This window comes from Haliaeetus albicilla, chromosome 3, assembly GCF_947461875.1.
Source record: "Haliaeetus albicilla chromosome 3, bHalAlb1.1, whole genome shotgun sequence".
NCBI lineage: Eukaryota > Metazoa > Chordata > Aves > Accipitriformes > Accipitridae > Haliaeetus > Haliaeetus albicilla.
The window spans coordinates 5614527-5631556 of record NC_091485.1 but is presented as its reverse complement, the minus strand read 5'-3'; the positions used below and the strand labels follow the sequence as shown (position 1 = coordinate 5631556).

Below are 17030 nucleotides of genomic sequence, written 5' to 3'. Positions count from 1 at the left end.
TTCCTCCCTATGGGCCTGCTTCTTGGCTGTGGAGAAACTGTCCTGGGAGTTCCAGCAGTTCAAAGAGGATATGTCCTACTCCCCACCTGTACGGACCAGTATTTCAGCTATTAGGAGTAAGCATTCCTCTGCTGAAGAGAGAGAATGTAGTGGGTTACACGCCATGGACCACCCCGTGGTTTTACCTGTGTGTGACAGACTGATAGAGTTAATGTCTCAAACATTGTGGAGGGGCAAGTTCTGCATAAGGGGAGAGCGTGCCAGAGGGTGGGCAGCTCCATGTTCTGATATGCTGTTGTGATATGCTGTTGTGATATGCTGAGCAGGGCAGCTCACCATGCACGGCCAAAGATCAAACAATGGTCACGTCTGTAGGGAAGGAGAAGTTACTCCGCAAACGACCCCAGGCCCACTGACCCATTTCCCAAAGGTTCTGAAAGCACAAACCCCACGTGACACTTAGTTAGCCTAATGAGTTTGAGTGCCCACCCGAAGGAAGGGCAAGGATGATAAAAGGACGTAAACTGAAGTCCCATGCACGCGCCCACCAGAACTGGACCCCTTGGCTGACTGGACCAACGTTGGACCCAGGACTGGTGAAATCTTTCTCTTTTCCCTTCTCTCTCTTTCCCCTTTCATAATCCCTACACATCCCTTTTAGACATAAACCCATTGACTAAGTCTGGGACTAGGAGTGGATCTAGCCACCCCTTGGCTCTTCTCTGAGAAGGAGTCTAGAAAGCAAGGGGGTCCACTCTGAACCTTCTGACTCAACAGGAGGGATCTCCTTATTCCCTGAATTGATGTATATGGTTACCACGGGTTACACAGTTTACTGAGGTAGTTTCATGCCAATTCCTGTTGTGAGAAACTGCACCACCTACTGTTATGCCTCCTGCATTGGGTTTGTGTGGCAAGGTTTTGGTAGTGAGGAGGTTACAGGGGTGGCTTCTGTGAGAAGCTGCTAGAAGCTTCCCCTATGTCCCATGGAGCCAATGCCAGCCGGCTCCAAGACAGACCCACCGTTGGCCAAGGCTGAGCCCATCAGCAATAGTAGTATTGCCTCTGGGATAACAGATTTAAGAAGGGGAAAAAAGTTGCGGCAGGCACAGAAACTGCAGCCAGAGAGAGGAGTGAGAACATGTGCGAGAACCAACCCTGCAGACCCCCAGGTCAGTGCAGAAGGAGGGGAGGAGGTGCTCCAGGCGCCAGAGCAGAGATTCCCCTGCAGCCTGTGGGGAAGACCACGGTGAGGCAGGCTGTCCCCCTGCAGCCCAGGGAGGTCCACGGTGGAGCAGATCTCCACCTGCAGCCCGGGGAGGACCCCACAACGGAGTAGGGGAATGCCCGAAGGATGCTGTGACCCCGTGGGGGACCCACGCTGGAGCAGTCTGTACCTGAAGGACTGCAGCCTGTGGAAGGGACTCATGCTGGAGCAGTTCATGAAGAACTGCAGCCCATGGGAAGGACCCACATTGGAGAAGTTTGTGGAGGACTGTCTCCCATGGGAGGGACCCCACGTTGGAGCAGGGGAAGACTGTGAGTAGTCCTGCCCCTGAAGAGGATGAAGCAGCAGAGACAAGGTGTGATGAACTGAGCATAAACCCCATTCCCCCCCCACCCCCTGCACCACTGGGGTTGGGTAGGTAGAGAATCTGGGAGTGAAGCTGTGCCCGGGAATGAAGGGAGTGGTGGGGGGAAGGTATTTTAAGATTTGGGTTTATTTCTCATTACCGTATTCTCATTGATTGGTAATAAATTAAGTTAGTTTTCCCTAAGTTGAGTCTGTTTTGCCCATGACAGTAATTGGTGAGTGATCTCTCCCTGTCCTTATCTCAACCCACAAGCCCTTTGTTCTGTTTTCTCTTCCCTGTCCAGCTGTGGGGGGGAGTGATAGAACAGCTTTGGTGGGCACCTGGCCCCCAGCCAGGGTCAACCCACCACAGTCTTTTTGGTGCCAAAACCTGGGAACATGAGGAATTCTAGATAAGGATAGTAATTGAGAGAGTTCAGTTTGCTTCTGCCATGAAAAAATGTTTAACTGATCATTTGGTGTCGCTTCACCTTAATTTAGCCCAAGGGAATTCTGAACTCAACACAACTCCCGGGTCTGTTCAGCCCTGGTCGTGACACTGTGGGACATGAGGAAGCGGGATGGAAAATCTGCCTCCACCCTAGAGGCATGGGTATATATGTTGCAAGGAAAAACAATCAAAAAAGGGGGGGGTCTTCCGGGAAAACTGCTGCTCCAGTTTCCTGTGGCAGTGCCCCAGATGGAGTAGAAGGGCTGATCTTACTTCCAATCTTAATAAAGGGAGTTCTGATTCATATTTACAAGTGAGTAACGAATACTACAGCCAGAATTAGAGGGCCCCTGCCTCCAGCCAAGTGGAAGAAAGGGACAACTGGGTTTATTGGACTGTGTGGATTCGATGGCCTGGCACATCAGAGCCACAGGAGTATAAGGCTCTAGTGGACACTGGTGCACAGTCTACACTAATGCCATCAAGCTATAAAGGGGCAGAACCCATCTGTGTTTCTGGAGTGGCAGGGTGTTGTGGGGGGAATGAGAGAGAAAAGAGGTTCGGATCATTTAAAGAATCACCTCCAATTGTATTAGTAATAGAAAAATGATTTAGCAGAAATTTATATGAAAGTGCGACTTCACAGAATTTGATGGCAAGGTTCGCTCTATTAGTAGAGGGGTGAAATGCACTCAGGAAAATTAAGTTAGAGTCAGACTAAACTTATGTATATAGAGACCAAAATGTAATAAGGTAAAAGGAAATATTAAAAAGAAAAATCAAGTTAGAATTAATTTCTTGTGATTCGTGCAAACATCAGGAATGTGGAAAAGGGTAAGGAAGACCCTCCCGTTGAGTCACGAGGTTCAGAGAAGACCCCCTTGCTTTCTAAACTCCTGTTGGAGCCTAGGTGCGGCTGGATCGACTCCTAGTCCCAGACTTGGGCAACGGTTTATGTCTAATAGAGTAAAAGGGTAAGGGAAACCCTCCCGTTGAGTCACGAGGTTCAGAGAAGACCCCCTTGCTTTCTAAACTCCTGTTGGAGTCTAGGTGCGGCTGGATCGACTCCTAGTCCCAGACTTGGGCAACGGTTTATATCTAAAGGGATTATGAGTATAATAGCAGCCTAAAATTCATTCATAGTTGAACAAAAATCATGACAGTAATTTAAGTATAACTTTGAGAGTAATAACTTATAATATACTTGCTATAATATACTTACTATAGACTATTCAGGTTAGTACACACACGTGCATAAAGACAGTAAGAGATATATGTATAAGAGAGTAAAAGAAAGTGAAAGAGAATAAAAGAGGTATACCTGTTAAAAACTCCCCTCGAGGTTAGTGAAAAGGTTCACTTCGAATGCTTCGGCATCTTTCTCAGCAGGCGAAGGTTTGAGCCTCAAGGAGCGGAGAGAAGCATCCCAGGTCATGTCGGCTTTCGGTAACAGACCTCTGATTTTCGCAAACAGGAAAGTTTGCGAGCTCTGAGAGGTGTCCCACTCAGAGGGAGATGCTGGTCGCAGCCCGCTGCGGTCCAGGAGTGCTCAAAGGGCCTTACTTAGTACTGCTTTTTATAGGTTCGGGAGATGATTGACTTTTGTCATCAACAAATTGCTGGAATCACAGCTGCGCTGGTACCATTTCACATGCAGCTAAGGAAAGCCCTGAGACTGTCTGAGAATAACTGAAAACATAGATATGGGATGCTCCAAGATCGTCAGGGGAGGACTGTTATGTCTCAAGGTTGTTATGAGAAAGAACTGGCTACAGGTTGTTATGAGAACAGGCTATCTCTACTGCCGTCCCCCTGCCTCCACTGAGCAGCAGAAGTCCTTGAGACACCCAGCATATCTCCCTGTCGTAGCTGGGTAAGAGTTCCTGGCACAGTCGAAGGTCACTTAACTACCCGACTCATTAGACTTATGCTAAGGCCTGGTGAGACTTCCCGAGTTCATAAATCCCCTGGAGAGGGGGAAAAATGCACTAACACACAGGGGGATCCCAACAGTTAATTGTATTGGAGGCTGAAGTAAGCCTAACTGGGAATGACTGGCAGAAACACTGCATTGTGACTGGCCCAGAGGCTCCGTGCATCCTTGGCATAGACTATTTCAGCAGAGGGTATTTTAAGGGTCCAAAGGGGTATCAGTGGGCTTTTGGTATAGCTGCCTTGGAGATAGAGGAAATTAAGCTGTCTACCCTCCCGGTCTCTCAGAGGGCAAGGGGAAATGGCCTCAGGTTGAGGCAAGGGAGATTTAGGTTAGATATTAGGAAAAATTTTTTTACTGAGAGGGTTGTCAAATATTGGAATGGGCTGCCCAGGGAAGTGGTTGAGTCACCATCCCTGGAGCTATTAAAAAAGCGAGTGGACAGGGTACTTCAGGACATGGTTTAGTGGGCATGGTTAATGGTTGGACTCGATCTTGAAGGTCTTTTCCAACCTAAATGATTCTATGACCCTTCAGATGTAGGGTTGCTGAAGGTCAAAGAGTAATGGGCATCAATCACTACCACAGCGGTGCACCGGCAGCAATATTGCACCAGCTGAGACTCCCTGATTCCCACCCATAAGTTGATTCATTGACTGGAGAGCCAAGCAGTGATCAGCAAAACTTGCTCACCCTTTATCAGTCCCATGTGGCCAGTGCGAAAGTCTAATAGAGAGTGGAGACTAACAGTAGACTATTGTGGCCTGAAGGAAGTCACGCCGTTGCTGAGTGCTGCTGTGCCAGATGTACTAGAACTTCAATACGAACTGGAGTCAAAGGCAGCCAAGTGGTATGCCACAACTGATACTGCTAATGTGTTTTTATCAATCCTTCTGGCAGCAGAGTGCCGGCCACAGTTTGCTTTTACTTGGAGGGGCATCCAGTACACCTGGAATTGACTGCCCCAGGGGTGGAAATGCAGTCCTACCATCTGCCATGGACTGATCTAGACTGCACTGGAAAAGGGTGAAGCTCTGGAACACCTGCGATACGTTGATGACATCATCGTATGGGGTAACACAGCAGAAGAGGTTTTTGAGAAAGGGGAGAAAATAGTCCAAATCCTTCTGAAAGCTGGTTTTGCCATAAAAGAAAGTAAGGTCAAGGGACCTGCCCAGGAGATCCAGTTTTTAGGAATAAAATGGCAAGGCAGGCATCGTCAGATCCCAATAGATGTGATCAACAAAATAGCAGCTATGTTTCCACCGACCAGTAAAAAGGAAACACAAGCTTTCTTAGGCGTTGTGGGTTTTTGGAGAATGCATATTCCAAATTACAGCCTGATTCTAAGCCCTTTCTATCAAGCGACCCGGAAGAAGAACAATTGCCAATGGGGCCCTGAGCAACGACGAGCTTTTGAACAAATTAAACGGGAGGTTGTTCGTGAAGTAGCCCATGGGCCAGTCTGGGCAGGACAAGATGCAAAAAATGTGCTCTGCACCACAGCTGGGGAGAATGGCCCTGCCTGGAGCCTCTGGCAGAAAGCACCGTGGGAGACCTGAGGCCGACCCCTGAGGTTTTGGAATCAGGGATACGGAGGATCCGAGGCTCGCTAGAACTGCCAGAAAATGAAAGGCAGTATGCCCTCTTCACTGATGGGTCCTGTTGCATTGTAGGAAACCGTTGGAGGTGGAAGGCTGCTGTATGGAGTCCTATACGACGAGTCACAGAAACTGCTGAAGGAGAAGGTAAATGGAGCCAATTTGCAGAAGTGAAGGCCATCCAGCTAGCTTTAGATATTGCTGAAAGGGAAAAGTGGCCAGTGCTCTATCTCTATACTGACTCAGGGATGGTGGCAAATGCCCTGTGGAGGTGGTTACAGCAATGGAAGCAGAGCAACTAGCAGCGCGGAGGTAAATCCATCTGGGTGGCCGCACTGTGGCAAGATATTGCATCCCATCTAGAGAATCTGATTGTACAAGTACGTCATGTAGATGCTCGTGTACCCAAGAGTCAGGCCACTGAAGAACATCAAAACAACCATCAGGGGCATCAGGCTGCTAAGACTGAAGTGGCTCAGGTGGATCTGGACTGGCAACACAAGGGTGAATTATTTATAGCTTGGTGGGCCTATGATACCTCAGGCCACTAGAGAAGATGTGCAACATATAGGTGGGCTCGTGATAGAGGGGTGGACTTGACCATGGACACTATTGCACAGGTTATCCATGAATGTGAAACATGTGCTGCAATTAAGCAAGCCAAGTGGTTAAAACCCCTGTGGTATGGAGGGCAATGGCTGAAATACAAATATGGGGAAGCCTGCCAGATTGACTATATCAGACTCCCACAAACTTGCCAAGGCAAGTGCCATGTGCTTACAATGGTGGAAGAAACCACCGGCTGGCTGAAAACATATCCTGTGCCCCATGCCGCTGCCCAGAACACTATCCTGGGCCTTGAAAGGCAAGTCTTATGGTGACGCAGCACCCCAGAAAGAATTGACTCAGACAATGGGACTCTTTTCCAAAACAACCCCATAGACACCTGGGCCAAAGAGCATGGCGTTGGGTGGGTATATCCCATCCCCTATTGTGCACCAGCCTCCAGAAAAATCAAACAATACAATGGACTGTTAAAGACTATGCTGAGAGCAATGGGTAATGGGACACTCAAACATTGGGATACAGATTTAGCAAAAGCCACCTGATTAGTCAACACTAGACGATCTGCCAATCAGGCTGGCCCTGCCCAGTCAGAACTTTTACATACTGTAGAAGGGGATAAAGTCCCTGTAGTGCACAGGAAAACACGCTGGGGAAGAAAGTCTGAGTTACTCCTGCCTCAGGCAAAGGCAAACGCATCTGTGGGACTGGTTTTGCTCAAGGACCTGGGTGTACTTGGTGGGTGATGCGGAAGGATGGGGAAATCTGATGTGTGCCTCAAGGGGATTTAATTTTAGGTGAGAATACCCAATTAATTAAATTGTATGATGTTAATTGCTATATAGTACTGTATGTCATCATTACTATAATTGTCATATGCCATATCAACAGTATTACAGTAAGAATTACCCAGATTAATGAAGAATGAATTCTGATGAAACTAAGCAAAGTGCAGCAATGATGGAACCAGAACTGGCATCGGTATGCAACAATCCAACACCACACACAATCTCTCTTGCCCCGAAGGACTGTTATGACAGATAGAGCCCAAAGTCATGGACTAAATGAACTCTATGGACATTTTAGAGGGATGGCACACAGACTAGGGAATGATATCTGTGTGTATATATCAAAACACAGGAAAGGTGGTGGTGATTAATTGGGATATATTGGAAAGCGTGGGACCTAGGCATGCTGTAGATGGTATAGAATAAGGGGTGGATATTATTGTCCTGGTTTCATATTTTTTTCCAATTCTCTCCCCTATCCCATTGGTGGGGAATGAGCAAATGGCTGTGTGGTGTTTAGCTGCCTGCTGGGTTAAACCACAACAGGAACCTAGGACCTTCCCTTTTCTGTTCTTCTAATTACTTTGTCAATCCCAGGTGCATTTCTCCCTTCTCTGGTGCAATCTATTGCACTGTGCTGGAGAATTACAGATGCATACTAATATTCTGTGTTTTCTTTCTCTCAGTTCGGTTTTACCTAATAGATTGATTACAGGTGTGTGAAACCCTGGCCACTGATCAGTGTATCATATCTAACTTACTTATCATTGCTGATGGTATACATTATTGTCATACATAAAATAAGACTCCTAAGCAATATTTCTAAAGCCATGAATGAAGGCTGCAGTGCCTTTCGGAATTTAGTATAGAAGAATTTCAGGTAGTTGAGACTCCATCAAAGACAAGACCTAAAATGCTTATTTTTTATTTTTTAATTGCAGGCTAGTAGAAACCACTTTGGAAAAGGCCAAATTAAAAAGACCAGCAATAATCACTTCATTAAAGTTTCTAGTGCCAAGCTGGAGGCAATATCTTCTTACAATGTGTTTTCAACATTTTCAAGGAAAAATATTAACACCTAGATCTTATGTAACAGTCTCTGCCTGGACAGAGTAAGTATTTTTACTGTAGTGAACTGTCTGCTATAGCTTGGAACCCATCTGCAAGCACAGAAAAGACTGTCAAAACTCACTAAGAACAGGATTATTTTAAATTAACAAAGGTGATCTTTGTTTTCCCCACCACCCGCTTGCACTTCAGAAACTAAAGGTAAAGGTGTCTTCAAAGTGAAAGCACTTCTGTTTGGAAATCAATATTTTTATGTGGAAGATTTTGTACAGCAAAAATTTCTCATGAAAATCACCATTCAAAATACCTCACTGTGCTACCAGAAGTGGCAAAATTGGTCAACAGCATCAAATACACTTTAGCTTTGTGTTTGAAGAGAGGTGTCAAATATACTCCCTAACAGACACAGTGAGTACCTAAAAAAATATAATAGTTCAGAGCAATATATGGAAAATAATGAAGCTCAACTGGTGACAGTAGCTCATCATATATTTGTTTCATATTGGTTTTTAGTCTGCACAAAAGATTCTGAATTTTTCAAGCTGAACAATCAAATGATAATGGGAAGCCTTTAAGAATGGGAAGTGGGATGAGAAACATTATTGCATATTTAGGTGCATATTTAGGTACGTATTTAAGTCTGCAAAGCTATTTCAAAGGAAGAGAGAATTAAATTTTTGACAAAGTTGCCAGCATGTTAAAGCTGAACTGCTGGGAATGTTTTTTGGTAGCTTGTGATAACAGGTATAAATTGTAAACTTCATGGTTATAAACAACACATACATGGGTGTGTTGCATCTATTATGCAGTACAGAAATCTTCTCTGCACTTCTGCATGTGGATATACGAAACAGTTTAGATTTCATAACTGTAAAAAGCTGTTTGCCATTTAAAGTCAGTATCACTAAGCCTCAATGAGCAAGATTATGACTCTCCAATCCACATTAATAATTCAGTGTGAAATATCTTCGTGACACTTGTAGCCCTGTCAGAGATCGAAAGTGTTTATATTTTCTGGATGCATTATATTAAAAGCAAAAAGCATTAGTATGCTGCATGAATTTGCAAATTCTAGTCATAGTGGATGTGCCATGATATGAAACCTATCATTTTAAACCCAGCCCTGCGTTATCACTCATGTTGATTTCTGTGCGCAGTACTGATTTGTAACAGATGTCTCCTGATAAAACTGCCCTGTCTGGGCAGGTGATATGAGTGAGGACAAGCAGTAAAACCTGAATCCCAAACCATATTCACTTCTGGTCTCCATATGGGGTATAAGGTTCTTCAAACACGTTGGGTTTGGTCCCTCTTGTTAAAATAACTTTTGGTTTTGTGTTTCCCTCAGTCCTTCGGTTTTCCTCACGCCTCCATCCAGTGCCCCCCGCCTGACTCTTAGGGTGCATGCAAATGTCTTTCCACTGAAATCTGCTTTAGCCAAAATGACTTAATGAGAGACGGCCTAGTTGCTGTTTGTCAAACTTGTGCACATCATATTTGCAACACAATCAGCCTCTTGAAAGCAGAGGCTTATGTGATCAAGCCTTCCTTTGAAATTCTGGATTCTCGTTAGCAACACAAAGCTTTGTCATGCTGTTGCAATAAATGATATTTTAATAACTGTTAAACCCTTTGAACATAAAGTTTAATAGTAACACTTGCAGGAATTAAATACTTTCATCAAGCGTCACTGCTTATGGCCTAAACCCATTAGATGCTCATCACCTGCTACCTAAGGTGGGGACTGGGGTTTGCCTTGGAACAGGGGCTGATTGCATCCAACACTGAACAAGTGCATTCGGTAATAGTAGAAAAAAGGGTTTCTGTCCCAGAGTTTACAGTTTAAACACACAGGCCTAAAGAAGAGTGTGGAAACAGGGCAGAGCATGCCAGCCGTGCCACCGAGAGATTCCTTTTCCACCTCATGACAGTTGCTATTTTTTTTAAGGGATGGGGTTCTGTCTCAGGAATCACCACTGGCAGGCAAGGATTAGCCAAATTTAAAGACAACTGGAAGAGAAAGTGTGCTGCACATAGACTGGAGGAGGAAGGGGGTAGTACATGCAGACTGAAGCTACGAAGAAATGGTGAGCATTAGTGGAAAGGGAGGGCAAAAAGGGCAGGGAACCGAGAGGTGACCCATCCTGCTGGCTGCATGGCTAGTCCCACCAAATCACCACGGTACCTGTGTTTCTGCTCAAGCTTCTTGCTCTGCTGGCCCAGGAGTCTTCTCAACCTGCTGATCTGGGTTTGTTTAGAAATGTTGACCCTCATGGGGGAAGGATTAAGCAGTATGGCTGTACATGGCACGGCTGTACTGTCTTGGAAGTGGTTGACCACCATGGGCTGGAGAATGCAAAAGTTTGTATCGTTATGCCTCCGCCAGGGCTGCGCCTTTCCCACCGCGCCATGCAGTGGTGTGAGGGGTTGCTTCCCTGTCTGCTCTCACGGTCCCTTCCTAAAATGCTTCTCCTCAGCTATTGGGGTGCCTCTAAGCACATAAGGGTGCCATTAGTCACAGCCCTGACAGCATCGGGGAACATGCACCAAGCCAGCAAGCAGGGACAGCTCTCTCTCTCGGTGATTCTTCTGCTAATAAGTTTTTTAGCAGTAAATCCCAAGTCTCACTGAAGCCCATGGCAACACTCTTGCCAACCTACTTCAGAGCTGGAGATAGTCCTTCAAGTGCTGAAGCATCTTCTGTGATTTGAATCAATAGCCTCCTTCCACTTAAGCCACAAAAACTGTACTTTCATGCCTGCTTCTGCTACAACTGGAGTATAATTGCTGAGGGTTTGTGTATGTAAAGGACTTTTTTTTTTTTTTTTTTTTTTTTCTCCCGAGTGGAAGATCACCACAGACCAACAGTCTAAACAGTTCACAATGATCAGCCCAAATTCTGAGGAGAAATATGGCCATTTTTAACACTAAAGACAACGATCCCTGTGCAAAACAGAGTATCAGATGTCAGTGAAAAAATAACCAGGTTTTTTTTCTTGTGTATAGTTTTGGCCTTTCTTTAAATCTGCACAGGGATAAACTAGAAGTTGTAATCTGGACTTTCGCCATACATGCCTTAGCAGCTTTTTATAACTGGTAGGCTCAAAGGGCCATATAAGAAGTGGGTTTCTTGTAACTAGCTGTAAACATGTGGTGAACTAGATAAAGTTTTCCTTATAGTCAATAAATAACTGTTTACAGTCAGTAAGCAACTGCATTAGTTTCTGATACTGCACATCTTTTCAGATCAACCAGTTAACTAATCAGAGACTGGAGCAGTGTGTGCACACATCAGGATGTCTCTGCAAAGAGCAAAATAGTCTTTATTTTATTGTTCCATGACTCAACATGAAAAAGAATATAGCAGGGTGAAAACTTGTTTTGTCTATAATGAACAAATGAGAAGGGTTATGTCATACCTAAACATGTAGCAAGTGCAATCTGGGCTGCAATGAGCTAGTAATGCTTTTCCTAACATACAACCACAAAGGAGAGGCTGTGCCTGTGCTAACCTCTGTGCAATCATTTAATGGCTGTAGCATTCATTTCCACTAATGCTTTCAGTGTCCATGGAGGATCAGAGCAGAATCTGGCTTTCTGCTGGCAAAAATCCTGCCTGGGAGCAAAACCTCTCCATTCCAAGACCTTTCTTGCAGTTTTCACATATACTGCATTATGCTGGTTCTTAATACTCTGCATGTTTTGTGTTACATAATTCCAAACTGCTTAACCCTTTACTACAATATCCAATCATGTCCATAAGCTCTGATTCACAGTTTTCATTAATTTATACCTAAGGCTACTACAAGGAAGGGATAACCTCTCCTGCTCATACAGTAGACCAGTGGCAGAGACAAAGCCTGAGCTCGTGACTTTCTACAGCATTAGCCTATATATTTTATACCAGCCTTGTCAGTAAAGCTTTGTCAAAGGGGGAGACTGTACGATGTGTCTTGGGATAGTCACGCAATGGTGAAGCAAGCTGGGTGTGACAGGGTTCAGAACTGGAAGTTTATGATGACTGGACTTAATGTGATGTGCAGTGTTTTCGTATAGTAGCTGTCAATTGCTGTCGTCGTTATAAAAGATGTGATTGTTACTGGAGACCAGTGGCATAACAGCGAGTAACCACAAATAAGTAGACTGGGGCAGGCTGGAATAGGCAATCTTCAGAGGTCCCTTTCAACCTCAACTATTCTGTAACTCTGTTTCTTAAATAATTTGGGCAATGTGAATAATCCATTGCTTGTTCTAATAAGCCAAACAGGCAGGGTATTATTTTTTCTCTTTGAGCAGAATCCCCTTTACTGCATATTTGCAACTGATAGAGATCCTGCCCGTGTTCAATGCTGTTCAGTTGGTTTGTATACAAGTAGGATGTATTAGAAATACAGTCACAACATGTGCTGGAGGTTATGCAATCCATGCTCCTGCCCCAGGACAACCCTTTCTTGTTTGCTAGGCTATCTGAGAGCTGGTGCTAACAGCCAAATATTAATTACTTTTAGAAATACTTTGCTGATCATCAGAATTAATCATTATAGAACTACAGTGATTGGAAGGGACCCCTGGAGGTCTCCTGTCCAACCTCCTTCTCAAAGCATGTTCAGCTGGAGGAGGTTGCTCAGGGCTATGTCCTGGTGGGTTCTGAATCTCTCGAAGGATGGAGATTCCACAGCCTCTCTGAGGAATGTGCTCTGGTGTTTGACCACTCTCGTGGGAATTTTTTTTTTTTTTTAAACTTATATCTAGTCAGAATTTCCCTTGTTCCAGCTTGTGTCCATTGTCTTTTGTCCTTCCAGCAAGCATGGTTTATTATCTGCATTGAAATAGACCCTAAAGAACTAATACTGCAGTCCCATTGCTCTTCTATAGAGCTGCAAGAGGACAGAGCAACCCCTTTACAGAGAAGCGTATGTTTTTTTTAGTTGTTTACATAGTATTTGTGCAGAGGCTGTTACTTCCCGTTTCTTACAGTGCTCTTGAATAGCTGCTTGAGAGAAAAAAAGCAGCATTGTCACAGTTCAGTGAAGGGATTAAAAAACCCCTTTTCCTATTTTGTAACATCTTCGAAGCAATGGCAGTGTTACATATTAACACTTACGAACCAAGAAACTTACTAACTACATTACCTGGAGGCATTATTTCCCTCTGCTAAAACTTGGAAAGAGCAAGTTAAATGGCTCTGTTTCTGCTGCTGAGCCTCCATTAAAAAAACAACCTGCAAAACTGTGCGTGTGTGTGCATGGGCGGGGGGGATAGTGTATGCAATTTGTGTGCCCGGTGCACGTGCACAGTGATCCTTGCACTAACAGCATTTTATCACTTTACAGTTTTGTGAACATGACTCTCTAGGCATACCTGTCCACCAGCGTATATAATTTAATTAATGTGCTTACATGGACCGATCCCTGGCTTCACTTAATAACCAGAGAAGAGGAAAAGTTACTCTGTAAATACGAATCTGCAATGTCCAGATGGAAAAACTATAGTTTCATGTGGAAATTCCACAAAATCTCCAGCTTTTACCTCAGAAATATTCAGCAGTAAAATCTACTTAGTTTTTACAAGTTATGCTAATTTTCAAACATCAAAACTTATATACTAACACAGAGTGACCTTAATGCCTCTTGTTATTTAGAAGATTCTGGTCAGCCTTTATGGTGGATGAAGATGAACTAAGCCCTGTATCGGAAATTGGTAGCTTCCCAACAATCAGTGATGATCACCAGGTTACATGCAATATGCAAACAGAGCACATTCCCAATTAGTACTATCTCCACGCGTGTGTTGCTTCTGAAGGACTAATCTTCCAAAATCAGGAGGGAAAAAAAAAAGACGGAAATCCACTGTGAGGAACCATTTTTATACAAAAATGTGAATGGAAATTAGATCCTTAAGATGAATTTATCGTAAGATCAGAAAGCTGCATTCTGTCATCAAGAAAAAGGACTGTTTTGGTGGGGAAAACTAGTCTTGGTTCAATAAGGAAGTGAAAACAACTATTTGACATAAACAATACATGAAAATGGTAAGGGAACTATGCATAGCGATCAATATAAATAAATTGCTCTGGAAATTGATAACAGGAAGCTAGAAATATGAGGGAAAATCCATGGCAGGTATTTTCTACATATACCTGCAGTAAAAAAAAAGGTCATAGTGATGGCATAGGCTCTTCTAAATTGCAGTGCATAAATATTAAAATAAAAAAAGGTATTTCGTGCAGGGTTCTTGTTTTTAAAAAAAAAGTGACTTCAGAAGATCAGCTAAAAACATGCCTCTACTTGGTGGCAACTTCTTTTTCCTCAGAGGTGTTTTGTTCACCTGGAAGGAAATGCATAAGTTATAGTTCATTTGGTAATTAGTTTTGGTGCGATCATCAGCTGGGCCAGAAAACGTACTGCTACATCCAGGAATAAGATGCAGTACTATATACCTGCCCCAATCATGAATACAGAGTCAGGGACAAACATATTCTTATAGCGTTACAGAAATATTCTGCAGCGCCTTGGAGCCAGGGCTATGTGTTTAAACCAGGCAAAACATCCTAATATATAAAGTAGGGAGCATACTAGCATGCTATTTCATGTCAGGCTTATTTTTTAATTTTCTGCATGGCTTTTATTCAGTACCACCTTGTAAATGAAAATCTTTACAGTTCAATTTGGGCCGAAGAGTGTTCTTGGTAGTTTCCCATTTCACTGATAACCAATTGATAGTATTTCAAACAATCTAACTAAAGAGTCTGCCTTACCAGAATTTGGATGCAGATCCATCCTAACGCATGCAGTTTTATTTTAGTATTGGACTGGGGTGTGTGTGTGTCATTTAATGCTCTACAGATTGCAGAGCTGTGAGTAGAAAAAACCATTGCAAACAGTATGTCAGGCAAAAAACCCCATTTGATAAAAACACCACCACAAACCCCAACGTTCCTTTGGCTATGATTTTTTTTTGGTGTGTGTGTATGGTTACAGCTTATCCTACAAAGCAAAGGCTTTTACATGAATGTCTGCCGTTCTCTCTACAGCTGACGACCAGCCCACGCCACTCCTCAGGCTTTTGGCCACCCACGGCCCTATAGATTGACCAGTGCATGGCATCTCCGGCCAGTAGAGCCAGTTAGGCGTGATGCAGGAGCATCGGACACCAAACGCAAGGTGTGAGAAAGCGACTTCCCCTACCTACTAGCAGCAGTGGAAGAGGCATCATCTAGAGGAAAGGAGGGAAACTCGAGCGCCGAATTTGGAAATTTTAGGGAAAAGACGCTTCCAGGAGCTACCCCTATTTTCAACAGCGTGCCTCAGCAGGAGGGGACGGTCACTCCGGAGCCGAACCCGACGGCCTTGCGCTTCACGAAACTTCGCGCCGCGCCGGCTCTGCTCGGCTCCGTGGGCTCGGGGCGGGGGGGAATCGATCTCCCCGCTTTGGTGCCCGGCTGCCGGTGAGGAACCCGGGGAAGAGTCGACTCCGCTGCCCGCGGGCCCTTTCGGACGACCGGACCGGTGCGCCTGACTGCTGGCGACCGGGCCAGGCCTCCCTCTCCTGGCCTCCGTCCACGGCCGGACGGCCCCGGGCCAAGGCAAAGGCAGGCGGGGCGGGAGGCGGGAGGCGTGAGGCGTGAGGCGCGGCCGTGCCGTGCCGTGCCGTGCCGGTCCGGTGGCAGTACCTGCCCGCAGCGCTGCCGGCGGGAAGGCTCGGCTGGCCGCGGGGAGAGCCGCGCTCGGTGTTTCTGTCAGAGTTTCTCTCCCCGTTTCCCGCCTTGCAGCCAGCCCGGCGGTATGGCCGCGGCGCCGCGGGGGGAGCTGCTCTCTTTCCGAGCCTTCCAGGCCGCCTGCCCCGCCGGTTACGAGTACGGTTACGGCGGCGGCCTGCGCGGCCTCCGGGAGAGCGAATTCCCCCGGCTCCGAGGTACCGCGGGCAGCCCGGCGGGGCGGGTGAGGGACGGGCAGGGCCGCGGAGGGTGAGCCCCGGGGGCGGGAAAGGCCCGGGCCCGGCCTCGCCTCGTCCCCCCGGGCGGCAAAGTTTGAGGTGCGAGGGAGCGGCGGGCGAAGGGGACGGGGGGTGTGTGTGTGGGGGGGGGGGGCGGCCGCTGACAGAAAAAAAACGGCCTCGCCTCGCCGCAGCCCCCTCAGCGAACACGGCCGGGGGGGCCGGGGGTCTCCCCCTCTCCTCTCCCTCCCCTCCGGCAGAAGTGCCCCCCGAGTTCAGGAGCGGGGTTTGGGGACCGCAACCAGGCGCAAAGGGGAGATGTTGAGAAGAGGGCGGGGGAAAAGGCGAATTAAAACGGCCCCTTCGTCTAGGGAAGGTCTGTGGTTAGGCCGGTCTTTGTAAACTACTTTTGCAGGTCAGATAGATTTCTCCCCCCCCCCCCCCCCCCCAGCATTAAACGTTGCTTGAACAGTATTACTTCAATACAATATTACTTCAAATCTGATCGTGAGGGTTATACTACAATAATCTGTTGCGCTTAAAGAGGTATCGATGCCTGCGGTATCAGCCCTTCAGAAGACTTAGGGGAAAAACAGAGTCAGAGAGCAGAGTAAATAACAGTTTCGGGACACCCCAACCAATGTTATTTAGGCCGCTCTTTCTATTAAGAGTTTCGTGTTACTGCCCCTTTTTGTCATGTCTTTGAATTTTGGTGATCGAATGCAAGAGCGGGCTTTCTCACGCTCGGGTCTTTAGTAGAGAATGGAGTTACTCTTTGCCTCTAGAGGGGTGCGGGAAAACTTAAGTTCAAGCAGCAGTTTGAGGAACTTTTTCTTTAAGATTCAGTAAGTTAATTTCACAGTCTGGTATTAGTCATATTGCATCAGTGAAAGTTTGATAACAAGAAACTGCTTGTCCTAAGCTCAGGCCAAGATTCTCAAAAGTGGGTGTTTTGTAACTAACTGCAAACATTGTTTAGACATTTAAGCAGATGACTTTTCAAAACTCCTGGGACTCAGGCTCGTGTCTCCGGAGGCTCCCTGGTTTTGAAATAAAGTGTATCTGGTAACGAATGATGTCTAGCGGATCAGTCCGGGTTCCCAAATGGAGGTCACTG

General features: G+C 45.8%; 1 protein-coding gene across 1 annotated transcript in view; it reads left to right on the top strand.

The window, feature by feature from the left end:
• Positions 1-15178: 15178 nt before the first annotated feature.
• MOCOS (molybdenum cofactor sulfurase) overlaps positions 15179-17030 on the top strand; it is a 225253-nt gene continuing 223401 nt past the window's right edge. The window contains exon 1 of the mRNA XM_069778726.1: positions 15179-15892. Coding sequence (XP_069634827.1) covers positions 15763-15892 — 130 coding nt within the window. The 5' untranslated portion in view covers positions 15179-15762. The remainder of the gene's footprint in view (positions 15893-17030) is intronic.